The sequence below is a fragment of the Pezoporus occidentalis genome, unplaced genomic scaffold (genome assembly GCF_034315485.1).
Source record: "Pezoporus occidentalis ecotype Australia unplaced genomic scaffold, CSIRO_AGI_Poc_V1 ctg142, whole genome shotgun sequence".
NCBI classification, from domain to species: domain Eukaryota; kingdom Metazoa; phylum Chordata; class Aves; order Psittaciformes; family Psittacidae; genus Pezoporus; species Pezoporus occidentalis.
The window spans coordinates 84,705-99,792 of record NW_026913230.1 but is presented as its reverse complement, the minus strand read 5'-3'; the positions used below and the strand labels follow the sequence as shown (position 1 = coordinate 99,792).

Genomic DNA, 15,088 nt, shown 5'->3' with positions numbered 1-15,088 from the left:
CTCCTTTTTCCAATTTTATTTTCTTTTTATTCCTTTTTTTTCTTCTTCTTTTCTTTCCCCTTCCTTTTCCCTCGTGTTCTGCCCTGCCCATTGAAGGCAGCTCAGCTCAGCTCAGCCCGGGCCGGGCCGGGGGAGCTCTCGTTAAGCCGGTCCCAGCGGACGCTGCTGCACCACCCTGTGCCCGGTGGAGCGCGTCCCCACCGGCCCGGGCCGCTCCCCTCCGGCAGGGGGCGGGCTCGGACGCGGCTGCGCTGTCACGTGTCCGGAAGGCGCGCGTTGCCATGGCGATGGCGGGATGGCGCCGCGGTACTGGGCGCTGCGGTGCTGCCAATGCCGCCTGTTCCAGGTGCAGCAGGTGAGTGCGGGCCGGGCCGGGCCGGGAGCAGCGGGGAGCGGGCCGGGACTGACCCCTCCGCTCCTTCCTAGGCCAAGCGGAGCGGGAAGTGGAGCTGCGGCGTGTGCGGCCAGCGGCAGGCGGTGCAGAAGGTGAGGGGCCGGGGGGAGGCCTATGTGGGGGCAGCACCCAGCGAGGCGGAGGGGACCCCTGCGGGATGTTCTGGCTGTAATTAACACCTCAGCTGATTAAATCACCTGCGGTGGAGCCGCACGTCGTGTGTTTCCCTCAGCGTTGTGCTCCTTGTTCACAGCTTTACGGCCAAGGGTCTGCCCTGGACTGTAGGCGCCATGTCCAGAAGCTAAACCTGCTGCAGGGTGAGGCAGAGGAAGCAATCGGGTGGACATCTCGGTACAGTGTTTAATCTTTACCTGCTCGTCTATTTACATGTGTTACGGCTGAGGAGTACCTCTTAACACCTGGGGTGCCCGTTACCTAATCGGGACGCATGGGAGGGTTTTACCTGTTGTAGTTATGGCATGTGCTAGTTTCATAGGAATAATCGATTTGTTTGGTTTAGTGCCCTGCCACATTTCTTGTGACAAGGATTTTTTTCCAGGTACGTTTATTTGATCAATAATGTGCGTTGCTCACACCTTTACCCGTGAAAATGCATGCAGTAAAGTTTGGTTTTGGAAGGGTTTTTCTAATTGCCTTATTTACTGTTTGATGAGCTGACTGTGGAAATGCCCATCTCACAGACTGGCCTCAGTGCAGAGGTGCATCCTCAGACGTAAACATCCTCCCCTCTGGGTGCTGCTGCTGGCACCAGGGGTTTCACACTGAATCTGTTGCGTAATTCCTGCTGCTATTGATAAAAAAAGACTTGTTTAGTGTGGACATTTGAGTGTTAATTCCTGCTAGGCTGGAAAATCTGGGTAGCACTTTCCTGTTTATTTCGTTCCCGAATCTGTTTACAAATCACCTGACCTCGAACCGGTCTTGACCTGCTCCAGCTTCCTTTTCACTCAAGGTTATTTCCAGAAAGCAGTCAAAGCTTGTTAGATAACTGAGTTGCGTAAATGCTGTGCTTCAGGGTTGAGCTTTGGGAGGAAAACTCCTTGTTTGTTCCCTTTATCAAAAAGGGTTATTTCTAGTCTCAAAACATTGTCAAATAACTTCCCTTTTTTCCATGGTAGCTTGGGATATCATTAGTGGGGTTTAACCTGTGCCCCAAAGACACACTGGGACATCATGTTATAACATCCCTAGTTAAGAACAGTCAGAATTTATCATTTCATAATTAGCAGCTTTAGAGCAAACTTGTTACTGTGTTTGTATAGGAACTACAAAGTTTCTATAGAAAGCCATTCTCTAACTAGTGTTTTCACATATTTGGGCAATATAGCTTGCAAATCCTTAATTTGACATAGCTTTTCTATAGATCATTTGTTTTTCTGACATGCTTCCTATCTGGAGTACCTATCCATGCTTCCTATCTAATCCCTTGTGCTGTGAGTAGGTGATTTGAGAATTATAAACCATCAGTGAGAAATGTGTTCTAGAAACTCTAAATCTCTCTTTTAGGTGCGTAGAAGACTCTGTGAATGACAGCAAAAATACAGCAGCCCAACATGAAGACAGCTCAGTCCAGCAGGTAAGATACCTTCAAAGCTGAAGTAAATACCAACCCATACTGACCCAGGTGAATCACAGTGAAATCGGTGATCCCTTTATAAGGTTCAGACAGCTGAGATAGTGTATGTAATCAGAGAGAGAACAAGATGTGTACAGAAACTCTGTTCCACTGGGGCACTGAACGTAGGAACATGACACAGGAACATGTTCTAAACTGACTTGTGATTTGAGGCATTCAGCACATACATAACAATGCTAAAAATGAGAACTCTGTATATTTCTGTTCTCAGTCATTTTCCAATCTTATAGGAGGGAAGGGCAGAAGTCAGTCGCTGGAGTAAATATCTGGACAAGAACAATGAAGATCAGGAAGATGGGGAGGAGGAGAGAGGTACAGAAAGGCAACAGTTCTGTTCCCGAAGGAAGAACACTGTGGAAGAACAAAGGTACAGAAAGACCTTTAAATTTTGGTAATTCCTGCCCCTGAGTGGTGACATTTGGTTTGGACATGTGGGAAGTAGCTCAGCTCTGATAGCTCAATAAAGTACAGGTTGTAGTGTACAACCAGAGCTGAGCAGGGATTTGGTATATGGGGATAAAACTTCTCTTATTGCTAGAGCCATGCATTTTGTGAACATTTCTGGTGACTTGTGAAATAAAATCACAGTGGAGCTAATCTGTCTCTTTGTGAATTGTTTTCTTGGCCAGGAAACACCAGAAGAGCTTCCTCTCCAGCGATGCTCAGGAGTACGCTGAAGAAAATGAAGTTTCCCAGCTTGCCTACCAAGCCAAAAAGGTTAAAAATGGTTATTTTAGTTGTAGAAGATGCTTCCTGCCAGTAAAATAAAGCTTTCTCCTGACTTCTTTTATGTCATCATAATTTTGAATTTTTATGAGTCTTCCTCTGCTCTTCTATTTGAATGATTGAGGAAGAGAAAAGAAAAAGTCAGGGGTTTCTCTCTTGAGAGTTTTTAGTGAGGTAAAAACAATGCCACCTTGTGTAGGCTGAGTGGTTGAGCCAGATTCCTGCCTCAGCACAGCTTCATTCTGTGGTGCTTTGCCTTGCTGAGCAGTGGCACCTATGTAGTAATGCAGTGATTAAATTTACTGTGATGACCTGGAGCACCAGAAAGTTGACCTGGGTCTCCAAAGCCCAGAGCTCATAGGCCCACCCAGTGCACCAGCCCCAGCGCTGCCTCAGAGGGCTGGTGAGGATTCGGGTGCATTTGAAGGACCCGAGTGCTCTTTCTTTGCCTGCTTCTGTGCAGCTTGCCTGTGCATTCTAGATTTGTAACACAGCTCTCTTTCTTCTTACAGCACAAGAAATGTTCAGTAGCAGTGCCTGATCAAGATGATGGAGATGCCGTTTGTGGACACAGCATGGCTCCTGCTGTCTGTGAGCCCATAGTGCCTGAGAAGAATACACCAACCCCAAGTGCTTGTACCAAACCCTCCAAGTGGGAAAAATTTCTCTCACGTTCTAATAGCTACAGTGAAAATGCTGCCAGGATCACCTTATCACCACAGGAGGGCAGTGGAAGGTTGGGGCTACACAGCACGACTGCTGCAGATGCTGATACGGTCAGTAGATGCTCAGAACAGGCCCAAAGAACTCTATCTCAAGGTACAGGTTTTGAATTTAAAAAGTGTGTTGCTAGCACTGAGCAGATTGGCTCGAAACTGCCTGGCACCATGGTGCCCAGCATCAGTTGCTCAGCTGGGGAGGATGTGTTATTCAAAGAACCTCAAAGCCAATTGATAAGGGCAGGATCTGGTGTCATAGACACCACTGCAGGAAAGTGCTGTTCAGAAAGCACAAGGAGAGCAAACACCTTTGTTAACTGTAGCAATGGGCCAAAGCCTAGCATCATTTCTTGTGAACACCTCTTCTGCACAGGTGATGAGTTTGATGATGATCTCTGATAAGTTCAGGCATGTTTGGCACTGCTTTCTTGTTTATCTCCGTAATGTGGTTGGTATGCCAAGTACTGAGGCAAGATTTACTGTAAGCATTGAAGGACTGCATTATTAAAGCTGTTTACTTGCTGCACGGCTGTGTCTGGGGGAAAGGCATGAGGGTGGAAGCAACTGTTGCAGGGGACAAGAACTAAGGTTATGGAGTGTTGTCCATCAACCTCATCAGTCAGAGATTAGAAGGGAAGTAGGTCAGCTTGGGAGGAGAAAGTGCCCAGGCTCTAAGGGTTCCAGGCCAGTACAATTAAATTCTGTGATTCATTCCTCATTACGAACTACAGCTTTTTTCTCCTGTACCACCTCTTTGTTGAGATCTCCCTTAGCAACCCTTTCTTCCAGAGCAGGCTTCAGAACCAGCAAAGCATTTGATTCTCTTCAGCAGTGCAGCCCTAAGGGTACCCAGAGGTACCACAGTCCCAGGCTGCTTCCCTTCCATAGGGAGCTGCCTGCTGAAAGCAACACACTCTTAGCCTGGTCCCTCCACTTTTAACTTGGGTAGTTAAACACTCACAGACACTGATCACAGGAAGTAGTATTTATTTTTCCTCCATTCTACAAGCACTTAGAAACATGAGACAAACTCTTAGCAGGAAGAAAGATGAACCACTGAGTGAGTTGTACTGTGTTGTCTGCTTTCAGTTAGAAGGAAAGTGCTTTGTGTTACACAGATTACTACAAGTGAGGTGGCTGCTTGGAATACTGGATAGCATCTAGTGCTGCCCCAATGTCGCAGTTCTTTGTCTGCAGGAGTCGAGTGAGCCATCCACCCTCATCAGAGAAGCCCATGGAGAGCATCTGGGACAGAGACTCAATAAGGCGAGGGTCTGCTTCTGTTAAGAGAAGAGTAACAAAGTTGAAGCACTTCATGTAATTGGCAAAGTAGCTAAGGTAATACTCATATTAGGTAGGTTGGCACTAACCCTGGTAAACCTAGCATAGCTGATTAAAATCTAGGAGACATGCTCCCCTTTGTCTAGTGGGAGGGAGATACTTGAGATAGGAGATATATCACTATACCCCCCATCACATATATCACACTCAGCTGTAAGAAAACAGCTGAGACAGACTCAGCTGGCCTTGCTGCAGGGCTGTGCACTGTTGATCTAGTTTAAGTGGCCTTGTATACTGTCACTGGCTCCAACCAAAATAACGCTGTCTTAAAGGCACACAAGGTACTAGTTCTTATTCTGCATCAAAAGGCTCTCTTGAAGAGTACACTGCAAGGACATGATTTAGGGTAACACCTTCTTTCATTTTTCTCAAATGGCATATTAGTCTAGGGGCAGAAGTCTTACTAAGACTCAGCTGCCCATATTCAAGAGGAGAACCAGGTGACTGTCTCTAACAGGATACAAGAGCTGCCATGCCTGCTAACAAAGATACAGACGAGTTTAGCTGTACTGTATGTGACCTTAGTTTCTAGCATGTCTAAGAGCAGGTCTGCTTATGTCAGAGAAGTTGGCAGTTCCTGAGTGAAAATTACTCTCTCCGTGAAACCTGTACACATTCTCATACCTGGTGGGAGATGTGGGTAGAGTGCAGCTTCTCGCAGTCCTGTAGGTCCTGGCTGGGGAGGATCCCGAGATACATCCAGGGAGCTGGGACCAGTCTCTGGCATTTGCAGGGACTGAAGTTCACCTGTGGAAGGATCTACTTCTTTGGAAGATAAATGGGTCCAGTCTTCATCACCCCCTGATGAACTGCTGGACTCACTCTGTTCCTGAAATGGAAAGAAAAAAGTCCAGATGCTGCAGTGCTTTCCAGGTAGGCTGCATGTTCCTGCTATCTGCCTTTCCACAAGAAATCCCAACACCTTTGCTGTAAACTTGTAAAGCAAAGGTGCTGTGTATCACTTAATCTGCTGGTATCTTAATATTCAATCCCACAATGCATGCTAAATAATGATCTTCCTTTTTAGTAAAGCCTCAGCAAGTAAGTTACTAAATTAGTGTCACAGTTCTTGTACCTGGGACTGGAAGCTGCCATCCTCCGTTTGTGTGGGCACAGGATCTATCACCATGTCTTGTATCTGCTCTGCAACAGTATTTACTTCTGCAGCAGGCTCTGTGTTATTCCAGTCTGGTTTGGTCTGAACATTCTGGTTAGAAGTACCACTGCTTGCCTCAGCATTGCTCTTCTCTTGATTGGGAGCAGCAGGAGTCACTTTGCTTCTCTGTCCTCCATGTTCCACATCAATATCAACTTCAATACCTAGAAGTGCATTTGAAATGGAGGAAGTCTTACAGCGATTTTTTCCAAAGCACAGTCTTAAATGAGCATGGATCAGTCCTCATCTAAACACTGTGAGGTTTCTGTAATCATACAGTTTGCCATCTTACATGTAGCTAAGCACCAAACAGTCATCCTTTATCCTTTAGATAAGCCATATAGAGGGTCAAGGCAGGAGTCATCCATGTCTACTTGAGGCAGGCAAACTCCTGAGTCACCACTGACTTAACACTAGTGTTACAGTGGTGACATGTTAGTGAAATCTTTTATTTCCTCCCAAAGGGGGGCTCTGAAAAGGTACTGAGTGGCTGTTCTAAGCCTAGGCATTATTAGTACCAGGAGTAAATTAAGCCTCTGAGGCTTAGTAGGATGAGGTAGTTCTGGTATCAGTCCCAACAGCTGCCTGCTGCTGTTAAAAGGACCTTTAAGCCAGTCTCAGGGATTGGGATAACAAACTGTAAGCCACTTACCCAGGGGGCTCAGAAAAGCTGCCACACTCTCCCCAACATTCTTTAAGAAGGTGACATTGGGGTCCTGAGGCTGGCTGTTAGTAGAAGCTTCTAGAAAAACAACTTCTGTTAGCACACACAGATGCTCAGAGGGAAACAGCACCTACAGTTATCCCCATGAGATCTTGGTGCTCGCCTCCTGTCACTCACATACACTGACAACAGCAGCATAGAGACAAAAATCCAACTCTAAGCTACCTCTGGGACAGAAAGCCAGTGGCATTAGCATTGTTAAGGCTCATTAGCCATGCTGAAAGGCAGATCTGGAGTAGTGACATGCTTGACCTAACAGTTTGGCTTGGTTTGGTTCCAGATACTCTCCTCTATCAGCATCCTCATTGACTGCAGGGATCCAAGCATGCCTTAAAAATAATCCCATTCTGAAAGGTGCTAATTATTTCAAGCAAATTAGGTTAGCTCCTATGTCTATTTTTCCACCCACATTCTACCCTGTGCTGCAGAACCTCAGCTAGCCTGGTTCCACCACCACCCTGCTTACCAGGGCATCTCCTCTTACCTTCCCCAGTGGGTGGACTGGAGGCTGCAGTGCTGGCCTGGGCTTGTTCAGAGTTCTGGCATGGAGCAGCAGGGCCAGGATACCCCCAGCAGTGCATCCATGGGAAGGGGGGCACACCATGCCGCATTTTACGGAGCCAGCGTCCTCGGGGAAGCCACTGCAAGGAGTAGAGTTCATGTGACTCTGTTCACAGAGCCCCATTCTGAGTAATCGAAACTCAGGACTTAAATCTGAGGTAGTTCAGGAGTTCCCCTCCACAGATTTTACCCACCTCAAATGGATTCAGCAGTGGACTTTGGAACATCACCATGTTGTGCTCCTTGTGGATGCCTTTACCCTCGCAGGTGCTGCACAGGTCATAGTCTGGGCAGACAGCGCACTTGAACCTGGCACCCACAACCGGCCCCTCGCAGCCATCGCAGATCACGTTGGGGTGCACCATGTCACGGGGGGGCTCCTGGCTGCACTGCGAGCGATGCTCCCGCCTGCACTCCTTTTTCTCTATTAAGGGAAAGGAAACTTTGCATCAAGAACAGGTTACTATTTAAAGGTTGGAAATCAGGCAGAGGAGAAGGAAGCACAAGCGGCTCTTGTTGGTGCAGTATTGACTTACTAGGTCAGTTTATTTTTACACTGGCTGCCAAAGACAAGCTTGGGGGGGCATGTAAAAGAACTTCAACCAAGTGCAAAGGGGATCCACAAAGATACCTGCTCCTCTAAGTGGAGCATGCCTTATCTAGAATAAACATGCCAAGAGATGTGTTATGGATTAATGCTGTACTATCGAGTTTGGCTTCTCATCCTACCTTCCTAAGCACTACAAGAACAAAATGTTTTTGAGAGAGGGACCCAGGAAGAGATGCCAGGAGGCAGAACAGGGACAACAGCCACTGGCTTGTGTGGCTCATTAAAGGGACTGCAGATAAAGCTTTGCAGATATCCACAATAACAGAAGGGAGTGTCCAAGCACTCAATACACTGGAATTAAGGCTTCCTTATGCATTGTTGTGAATATTAAAGATACCAGGACTAGGCTCATGTTTCCAGGGAGCCAGTATGACAACAGTGGCTCACATTGGGCCAGCCAAGATGACAGGGCTAGGAGGAAACTTGTGATCTGCTTGCCCCACCTCAGCAGGAAGAATTCATATTCTGGTGTATTACCCTGCCCTTTATTTAATCTCCCCCCACAAACACCGCCGGTTCCACCAGGCCCTTGAGGACAAAGGGAAGGGTTGGTGCTGGTCTCTCCCATTTTCGGCACCCTGCCAGCAATGTGCCCAGCACGACATCGAGTCCTGCCGCCGCCCTTCGGGGCTGAGCGACGTTACCTTTGATGTAAACACGGAAGACGCCATCCTGCATGTAAGGCATCGCCATCTCCAGCTCCTCGTCGGTAGAAAACGCGATCAGGTCCCCGTCTTCATCTAAAAGGGCAAAGCGCAGCATTAGGAGCCCGGTCAAGTGTCACAGCGGCAGCCCGTGCTGGGTACCCCGGGGGTGACAGCGGGGAGCCCGGTGCCCTGAGGCTTCCTCACCCCCGGGGCACCTCTCTCAGGGCCTGACCCACCGCCGTTCCCGCAGAGAAGCCACCCCCGGTCCCCGCTCACCCTTATAGTGCATGCGGAAGGCGGGCGGCGGCCCGGCCCGCAGCAGCCCCTGGAAGAGCTCGGCGATGCGGTCATGGATGGCCTGGTAGCGGACGGGCAGCGGCAGTGCGAAGCGGCGGATCTCGCGGGCCGCCTCCTCCTTGCCCAGCAGGTAGGCTTTCACCGTCAGCGCCGCCATGGCTGTGGCGCAGCAGGAATTGCCGTCGAGAGGCCGGGAACGGGTGAGCGACGGGGCGGTAGCGGGAGGCGGATCGGGAGCAGCGGGCTTATAGTGCCGCGGGGGTGGGGGCTCTCGCCCCGCCCACCGGTGGTAGGCTCCGCCCCCCTGTGAGCCAGGCTCCGCCCCCTAGGCCCCGTGTGCACCGCGGAGCTGCGGCCGCGGTGGTCCATAGGGGTCTAGGGGAGCGGGGCTGTGCTGTTCGGTGGAGCATCACCGGTGACCGGGCATTGGGGATCGTGTGCGGCGGTGGTGGTACCTTCTGGGTAGTCACAGTGGCCTCCAAGACCCACTGGTGGGCAAACATGACTGCAGACGTGCAGCGCACCTCGGGGTCCGCTGGTCCCCATCGCCTGCGTTAGCTGGAGCAAGTGCTAACACAGCACTTGGCCACATTGGTCCTGTTCATCACCTTCATAATGCCAACCCGGCCAGGTGATGGAGGTGGGATCCCAGTGCCTGCCCCACTCTTGCTGGGTGACAGCACCCATCGGAGTGCTTCACATGCTCAGCGTGGCAGGAATAAATAACTCTTAGGCTAATGCTCTTCCCTGAACTTGGTGTTTCAGAAGGGGGGCTAAAAATAAAGATACTGATATAAACACAACTGACATTAAGGAGGATGTTCTGGGGGCTTTCCAAGCTGGTTGGCAGCAGTGCTCTCGTGCAGATCAGATACAGTTGACAGGCCTCTTAATCTGGCCATGGGAGTCCAGCTGGCAGAACACACCATCTGTGCCATCCAAGGGTAATTAAATAAAGATGGATCGATGATTATTAGGTGCCTCGTTGGTATTAATTCCCTCTCACCCAAGGGCCTGACCACTCTGACTATTGGTGACATATTTCTTGGTTTAAGATAATAAAAGCTCAGGAGAAACTGTAATGATTTACCATCTTCTGCAATCAAGCGAAGGATAAGTTTTAATTGCCACAATGGGAAGGTAGTTTATTTCTTGACCTAAAGTATATATGTTAAAACACTTGGCCTTCCATATAGCTACATTTTTGTCATTGTGTGGCAATTTTGACATTGCATCACTTCTCTGGAAAACACTATTTACAATAAAAAGGTTGCCCTTTTAAACTTAAAACCTTTACTAGTATTTTCTAGGAACTTCAATTTCCAGGTATTGCATGGCAATATTCAACTGTGAAGCCATGTGTTTAAGTTTAAACATGAACAGATTCAGATTTAAGCATGATGATGTGGCACAGGGAACGATTCACCAGCTTTTACAGCACGAGATATCGAAAGGTTTGCGCACGTGTATCACATTCACCTTCCCTGTTTGCTGTGTGTATTCTTATTTCTGAAAGTGTTGGTGAAAGCTACTGACTTGACATCATTGGATTATTGCTTTTCTCTATAAAATGAGAAGAAGGGTTAGCAGTTGTAGGACATGCAGCACAGGACACTGCCAATGCTGACTCTGCCTTGCCAAGCAACACCTCCAGTGTGTCCATCTCATGTCCTGTTTCTGAGGACCCTGATGGCCGCTTTTGGTCTTGTTTGTAGAGAAAGAGATTTGTATTTTGGGACCCAGCCCCAGCACATCCTTTCCTTAGGAAAGGTTGCTGCCACCTTAGACAGGACTGATTGCCTACTCCCCGCTCCATCACGCCTGGGTGTTTGAGGCACAGTGGGTTGTCCTCAAGTTGCTGGGTCTTTTCAAGCCACTTGTGTCTCCACATTAATCAATGCATTTATCAGGTGATGCACGAAATTGAAATCAGAAATCTAAGCTTTCCTCCATGTGAACCTTAATCCAGTTGGCAAACATGGAAGCGGCCAAAAGCCAGAGGGAATTTCCCTCCTCCTGGTGAGAATGCTGAGTCACGCTCAGCTCTCCGGTGGTGACACCATGCACTTCAACAAAACATAAGGAAAACAAGGCTTTCACCAGGCTGCTCTGAGCTTACCTCACCCGTCACGGGACACGGCTGACTCGGTGAGTCATCTCCTTCTCTTCCTCCTCGAGGTCGGGGATTTCCTCCCAGCAAGCTCTTCTCTGGTCCAGACCTTGGACCTCCCTCTCCCTGCGTTTCCTATTGCCCCCAGCCCTGAGATGTGCCTCTGGGCAGTTTCTCAGCCCCCCGTGGAGGCTGTGTGAGCAGCTGGGCTGTATTCCCACAGACGTTCAGATGTTTTTCCCTCTGTTTGCTGGAGGATCCGGGTTTTGGCATTCTCAGCGTGAAGCTCTGGCTGTGTGGATGTTTTCTTATGGTTCTTTAGGAATCCCATAGCATCACAGCAACCCCTGCTCAAAAAGTGTTTTCTCAGCCCTTGATGCTGAACACCCAGCTTCGGAGGTGGATGTGGCAAAGGAACAGCAAAAGGGGTGGGGAAAAAAAGCTGTTTGAGTTTTAAATTTCAAATGTATAGAGGAAAGGCTCAAAAAAGGAGCAATAAGTGTCCCTGCAGTGCTCTGCTTTCTCTCTACACCCACTTTCTGCTGGGAAGTGTTTAAAAACGTTTGGTGAGGTTCTTGCTCTGCGGGCACGATCACCAGAATGCTCCTTATGGCCAAACTTTCATGTTCACAGTAAAGCCCTGACAGGATGAAGGCTGGGGGGGTCTATTCCTCGATTGCAAATCACCGTAGAGGCTGGTGATGATGTTCCAGAGGGAATTCTTCCCTAAATCATTGCCCCAGCCTGAGGCCCAAATCACTGCCCTGGCACTCTTGGTGAGGAGGGGAAGGTTTGTCCTGTGTGTTCCCACAGCTCTGGCAGTGATGAGTGGTGATGGAGGGACAGCGCAGAGCCCCAGCGGGTGAGTGCTCACTGGACTGGACTGGGTGCTGCAGACCACACGCTCCTTCCAGATGCTTCTGGAGAGGTGCAGGATGCTCTGGACACATCAGTCAGATGGTAGTGACTCAGCTTGATCCCATGATGGTTTCCCTCCTCCTCCAGCCCAGTGAAAACAGCTCAGTGCCTCTGAAGCAGAATGTCCTTCCTCAGCCGCGCAGGCAGAAGGGAAAGCTGGGAGGGTTTATTTTTGCTGTCTCATTTTTGAGGTTGAGTCTTTCTGAAGGTTAGCTCTGCCACGTCAGGTGTTTACACAGGCTCAGCACCACTTCTCATTGGTGCGACATGTAACTTTTAAGGGCAGGAAACTCTGGGACGGTGCTTTCACTGAGACAGAGGAGCAGACAGGGAAAACACTTGGAAAGCAGGCACAAAGCACAAGCACACTGCGGGCGGCGTGAAAATACTGAAGGTTTTCATGTTCCCAAAAGCGTGCAGGAATGCCTTGCAGCCTACACAAATTGCCTGGGGTGAATGTTGCACTGAGAACCTGATGTGTGGCTTTTGCCCTGAATTAAAGCATCAGCATGTCAACACAGCCAAGGTAAACACCCTGTTGTGATCTTCATCTCTGGTGGCTAAGGAGAATTTAGAACACTTCACAGCAGCCTATAAGACATACAGAAAATGAAGTTACTTTGGTTTATGAGACAAACAGCAAGTGCTGTTTGCCTAGGGAGGACTGAGCCCGAACTGCTCAAACTCCAGAGCCAAGCTCTTTAGCGAGCTAGATAAAATCAGCTACAAACCTGGATTACATTCCCTATCTAGGCCTAACAAATGTTTTCTCTTTCTAATTTCTGTAATGGCCTCAGGACCTCTGGGCTGCTTTCGGAGTGCTCTCCATGGAAGGCCCCTCATTTCTGCAGCATGCTCAGTATTGCCAACATCAACTGTTCAAAGATCATGAGATCGCCTTAAAACAACCGTCTTCTCTCTGTTTATTTGCTGCTGGGGTTTTGAATCTCTGCAATTCCTATTTTAGACTTTGACCGAGACTCAAAGTTTGCTTGTTAAAAACAGAATAAAAGCCAAAACTGGGATAAAGGGAGGGATTTCAAGAATAAAAGGGAACTTTGCAGGTCTGAGAGAAAGATCACAAGTGCTGGCAGTTTTGCTTAGTCCCTCGTTTTTCACAAGAGAGCCCAAGGTTTCTGTCATGCAAGGGTGCTATAAAGCTCATTCATTTCTTCAGACTTTTATGAAGACAAAATGTAACAGCAGAAATGAGATTAAGCTTTATCCTTGGGAAAGAGCCTAATTAATTGTCTTGGAGAAATTATTAATGCTATTCTGTTTTCTTCCGCTGCAGACACACCACATACCCCGGGTGGCAGGAGCGTTTTGCACCTCTGAAAATAAACCAGCTAACATCTAATGCTCTAAAACGTGTCATGTTATCTCCCTAAACTCTGTCACAGTGGTAGGATTTCATGCGCCTTTCCCACCAGCAGCTCTTGCTTGTCTGCAGCCTCTGGGGAGGGGGAGAAGTTGCCATTAATTCCTGTGAACCCTCTGTGTTTAACACAGGTTTAAGGCGAGAAAGCATGCGGGCTGGGTGGGACAGAGCTTCTGGGGCTTGTTTTCTTTGCTCTGCTGGTGAAAATGCTGTCGGTGGGATGTGCTGCTGGCTCATGTTCTGTGGTGATGGTCACTTGGGCAATGCCTTGCAAAATCCAGGGGAGGAAGCACAGATTCCTCATTCCTTTCAGTATTCCCAAGAGTGATGTTCAGTGCATTGCCTCACTCAGGGATGTGCCCGGTGTGAGCCCTGCAGCTCCTGGCTGGCTTCTGGCAGTGGAGGCAGAAGCCTGGTGCCATCCAAAGGGCTCCCTCTGCCGATTTCCTTCCTGCATTTTCTAGTCACTGGGAGAGACTGTTTCGAGTTGAAAAGTGTGTTTTATTTCATAAACTGGAGAAGAGTCCAAGGATGCAGCAGACACGACCATCCCTGCAGAAATGGGTGATCCCTACTTTTCTTCCTACACACGTGTGGCTTTCAGCTCCTCAAGGCAGCCCCTGGGTGCTGAGCTCCCTTTGCCTTTCCAGAAGGAAATGGGGTAGAGGCCTGAGGACCCATTTGATGGATTTCCCCATCTCAGAAGGATTCCCATGTCAGCTGGAGTGCTGCCGGGAGGAAACATGCCCATGGAGCATGGATGGCTCCCAGCACATCCCTGCTGGCTACTTCAGCTCCAAGGCTGCAGCCGAGCATCTCTGAGTGCCTGGATCCCCATTCCCATCTCTGCTTCACCTTACATTACCCTCTAATTGATCCAAACATTTCAAGCAACAGACCTGGATCACTGGATGCCAAATATTTACACATCTGAGAACTATTTACTCGCTAAAAGAGCTCCAGGGAATGGAAGATGACAACTCTTGCTGGAGGAATGATGTACCCACATATGGAGCTCATGAGCTGCCACCTTCTTTTTGACCTCACGGACAACCACAGGAACAAGTTCAGGTGATGGAGCTGTGTAAACTCAGCATTTCGAACCCAGCCTCCCTGTATGGCTCCTCCTGGTCTGCAGTGAAATAAAACCAGACCCATTAATAGCAGAAAACAAGGGCAAAATAATATTTAAATCTGTTTTCTTCCATCCTTCACCCAAGAAGCAGCTTGAGGCCATAACCCTGGTTGCCAGGTCCTTTGGAAGAGTGATGGTGTCCTTCCAGGCAGCAACTCCCATTTGCAGTATGCATCCGGCATCGATTTCCTCTCAGTAAACATTAAGTGCTGCTTCCTTGACCGAGATGAAACGCTCCTGCGGAATGGCAGCGAATATGCACTCACTGCACGGCCATGGGGGCTGCTGCCTGCACCTCATCCTGCACGCTCACCCCCAGCTGTGCGAGGGTCCTGGTGCACACCCCCATGCACAGAGATGTGTGCACTGCCGTGTGTGCATACAGGTGCACGTGCACACACCCACATGGCCATATGCATGTATGGACCCAGGCATATGCACACAGACAGATGCATGGACCCAGGCATGTGTGTGCACACACATGTGTATAGACCCATGCAGGCATCTACAGTTATCTGCGTACCTCTGTGCAGACACAGGTGTGTGCACAAGTGTGTGTATGTGCGTCTATACGAATGAACCAAGTATGTGTACATTCACACATGTGCACACACACATTTACACACACACCTACACACATGTATGTACACACACGCACACACACATTTACACACACACCTACACACATGTATGCACACACACGTACACACAC

General features: G+C 48.8%; 2 protein-coding genes and 1 long non-coding RNA gene across 5 annotated transcripts; 2 read left to right on the top strand and 1 right to left on the bottom strand.

The window, feature by feature from the left end:
* Positions 1-218: 218 nt before the first annotated feature.
* Positions 219-4,022, top strand: MRNIP (MRN complex interacting protein). The gene is made up of 7 exons (XM_062609885.1): positions 219-355; positions 427-486; positions 648-745; positions 1,922-1,991; positions 2,282-2,418; positions 2,681-2,768; positions 3,290-4,022. The coding sequence occupies exons 1-7, from the start codon at positions 296-298 to the stop codon at positions 3,893-3,895; spliced, it is 1,119 nt and encodes a 372-aa protein (XP_062465869.1). The 5' UTR covers positions 219-295; the 3' UTR covers positions 3,896-4,022.
* Positions 4,023-4,466: 444 nt separating this feature from the next.
* Positions 4,467-9,071, bottom strand: SQSTM1 (sequestosome 1). 3 transcript variants are annotated; one of them, XM_062609882.1, is made up of 8 exons: positions 8,812-9,071; positions 8,533-8,628; positions 7,473-7,702; positions 7,202-7,358; positions 6,646-6,735; positions 5,913-6,157; positions 5,462-5,666; positions 4,467-4,776 (listed from the first exon to the last, which is right to left on the bottom strand). In XM_062609882.1, exons 1-8 carry the CDS (start codon positions 8,987-8,989, stop codon positions 4,619-4,621), a joined length of 1,359 nt encoding a protein of 452 aa, XP_062465866.1. In that variant the 5' UTR covers positions 8,990-9,071; the 3' UTR covers positions 4,467-4,618. The 3 variants fall into 3 exon arrangements, with proteins under 3 accessions (XP_062465866.1, XP_062465867.1, XP_062465868.1); XM_062609883.1 differs by having other exon boundaries at positions 6,646-6,732; XM_062609884.1 differs by lacking the exon at positions 6,646-6,735.
* A 2,535-nt stretch (positions 9,072-11,606) lies between these two features.
* Positions 11,607-13,230, top strand: LOC134159189 (uncharacterized). The gene is made up of 2 exons (XR_009963070.1): positions 11,607-12,386; positions 13,155-13,230. It is a non-coding gene; the product is annotated as an uncharacterized LOC134159189 (long non-coding RNA).
* Positions 13,231-15,088: the final 1,858 nt, after the last annotated feature.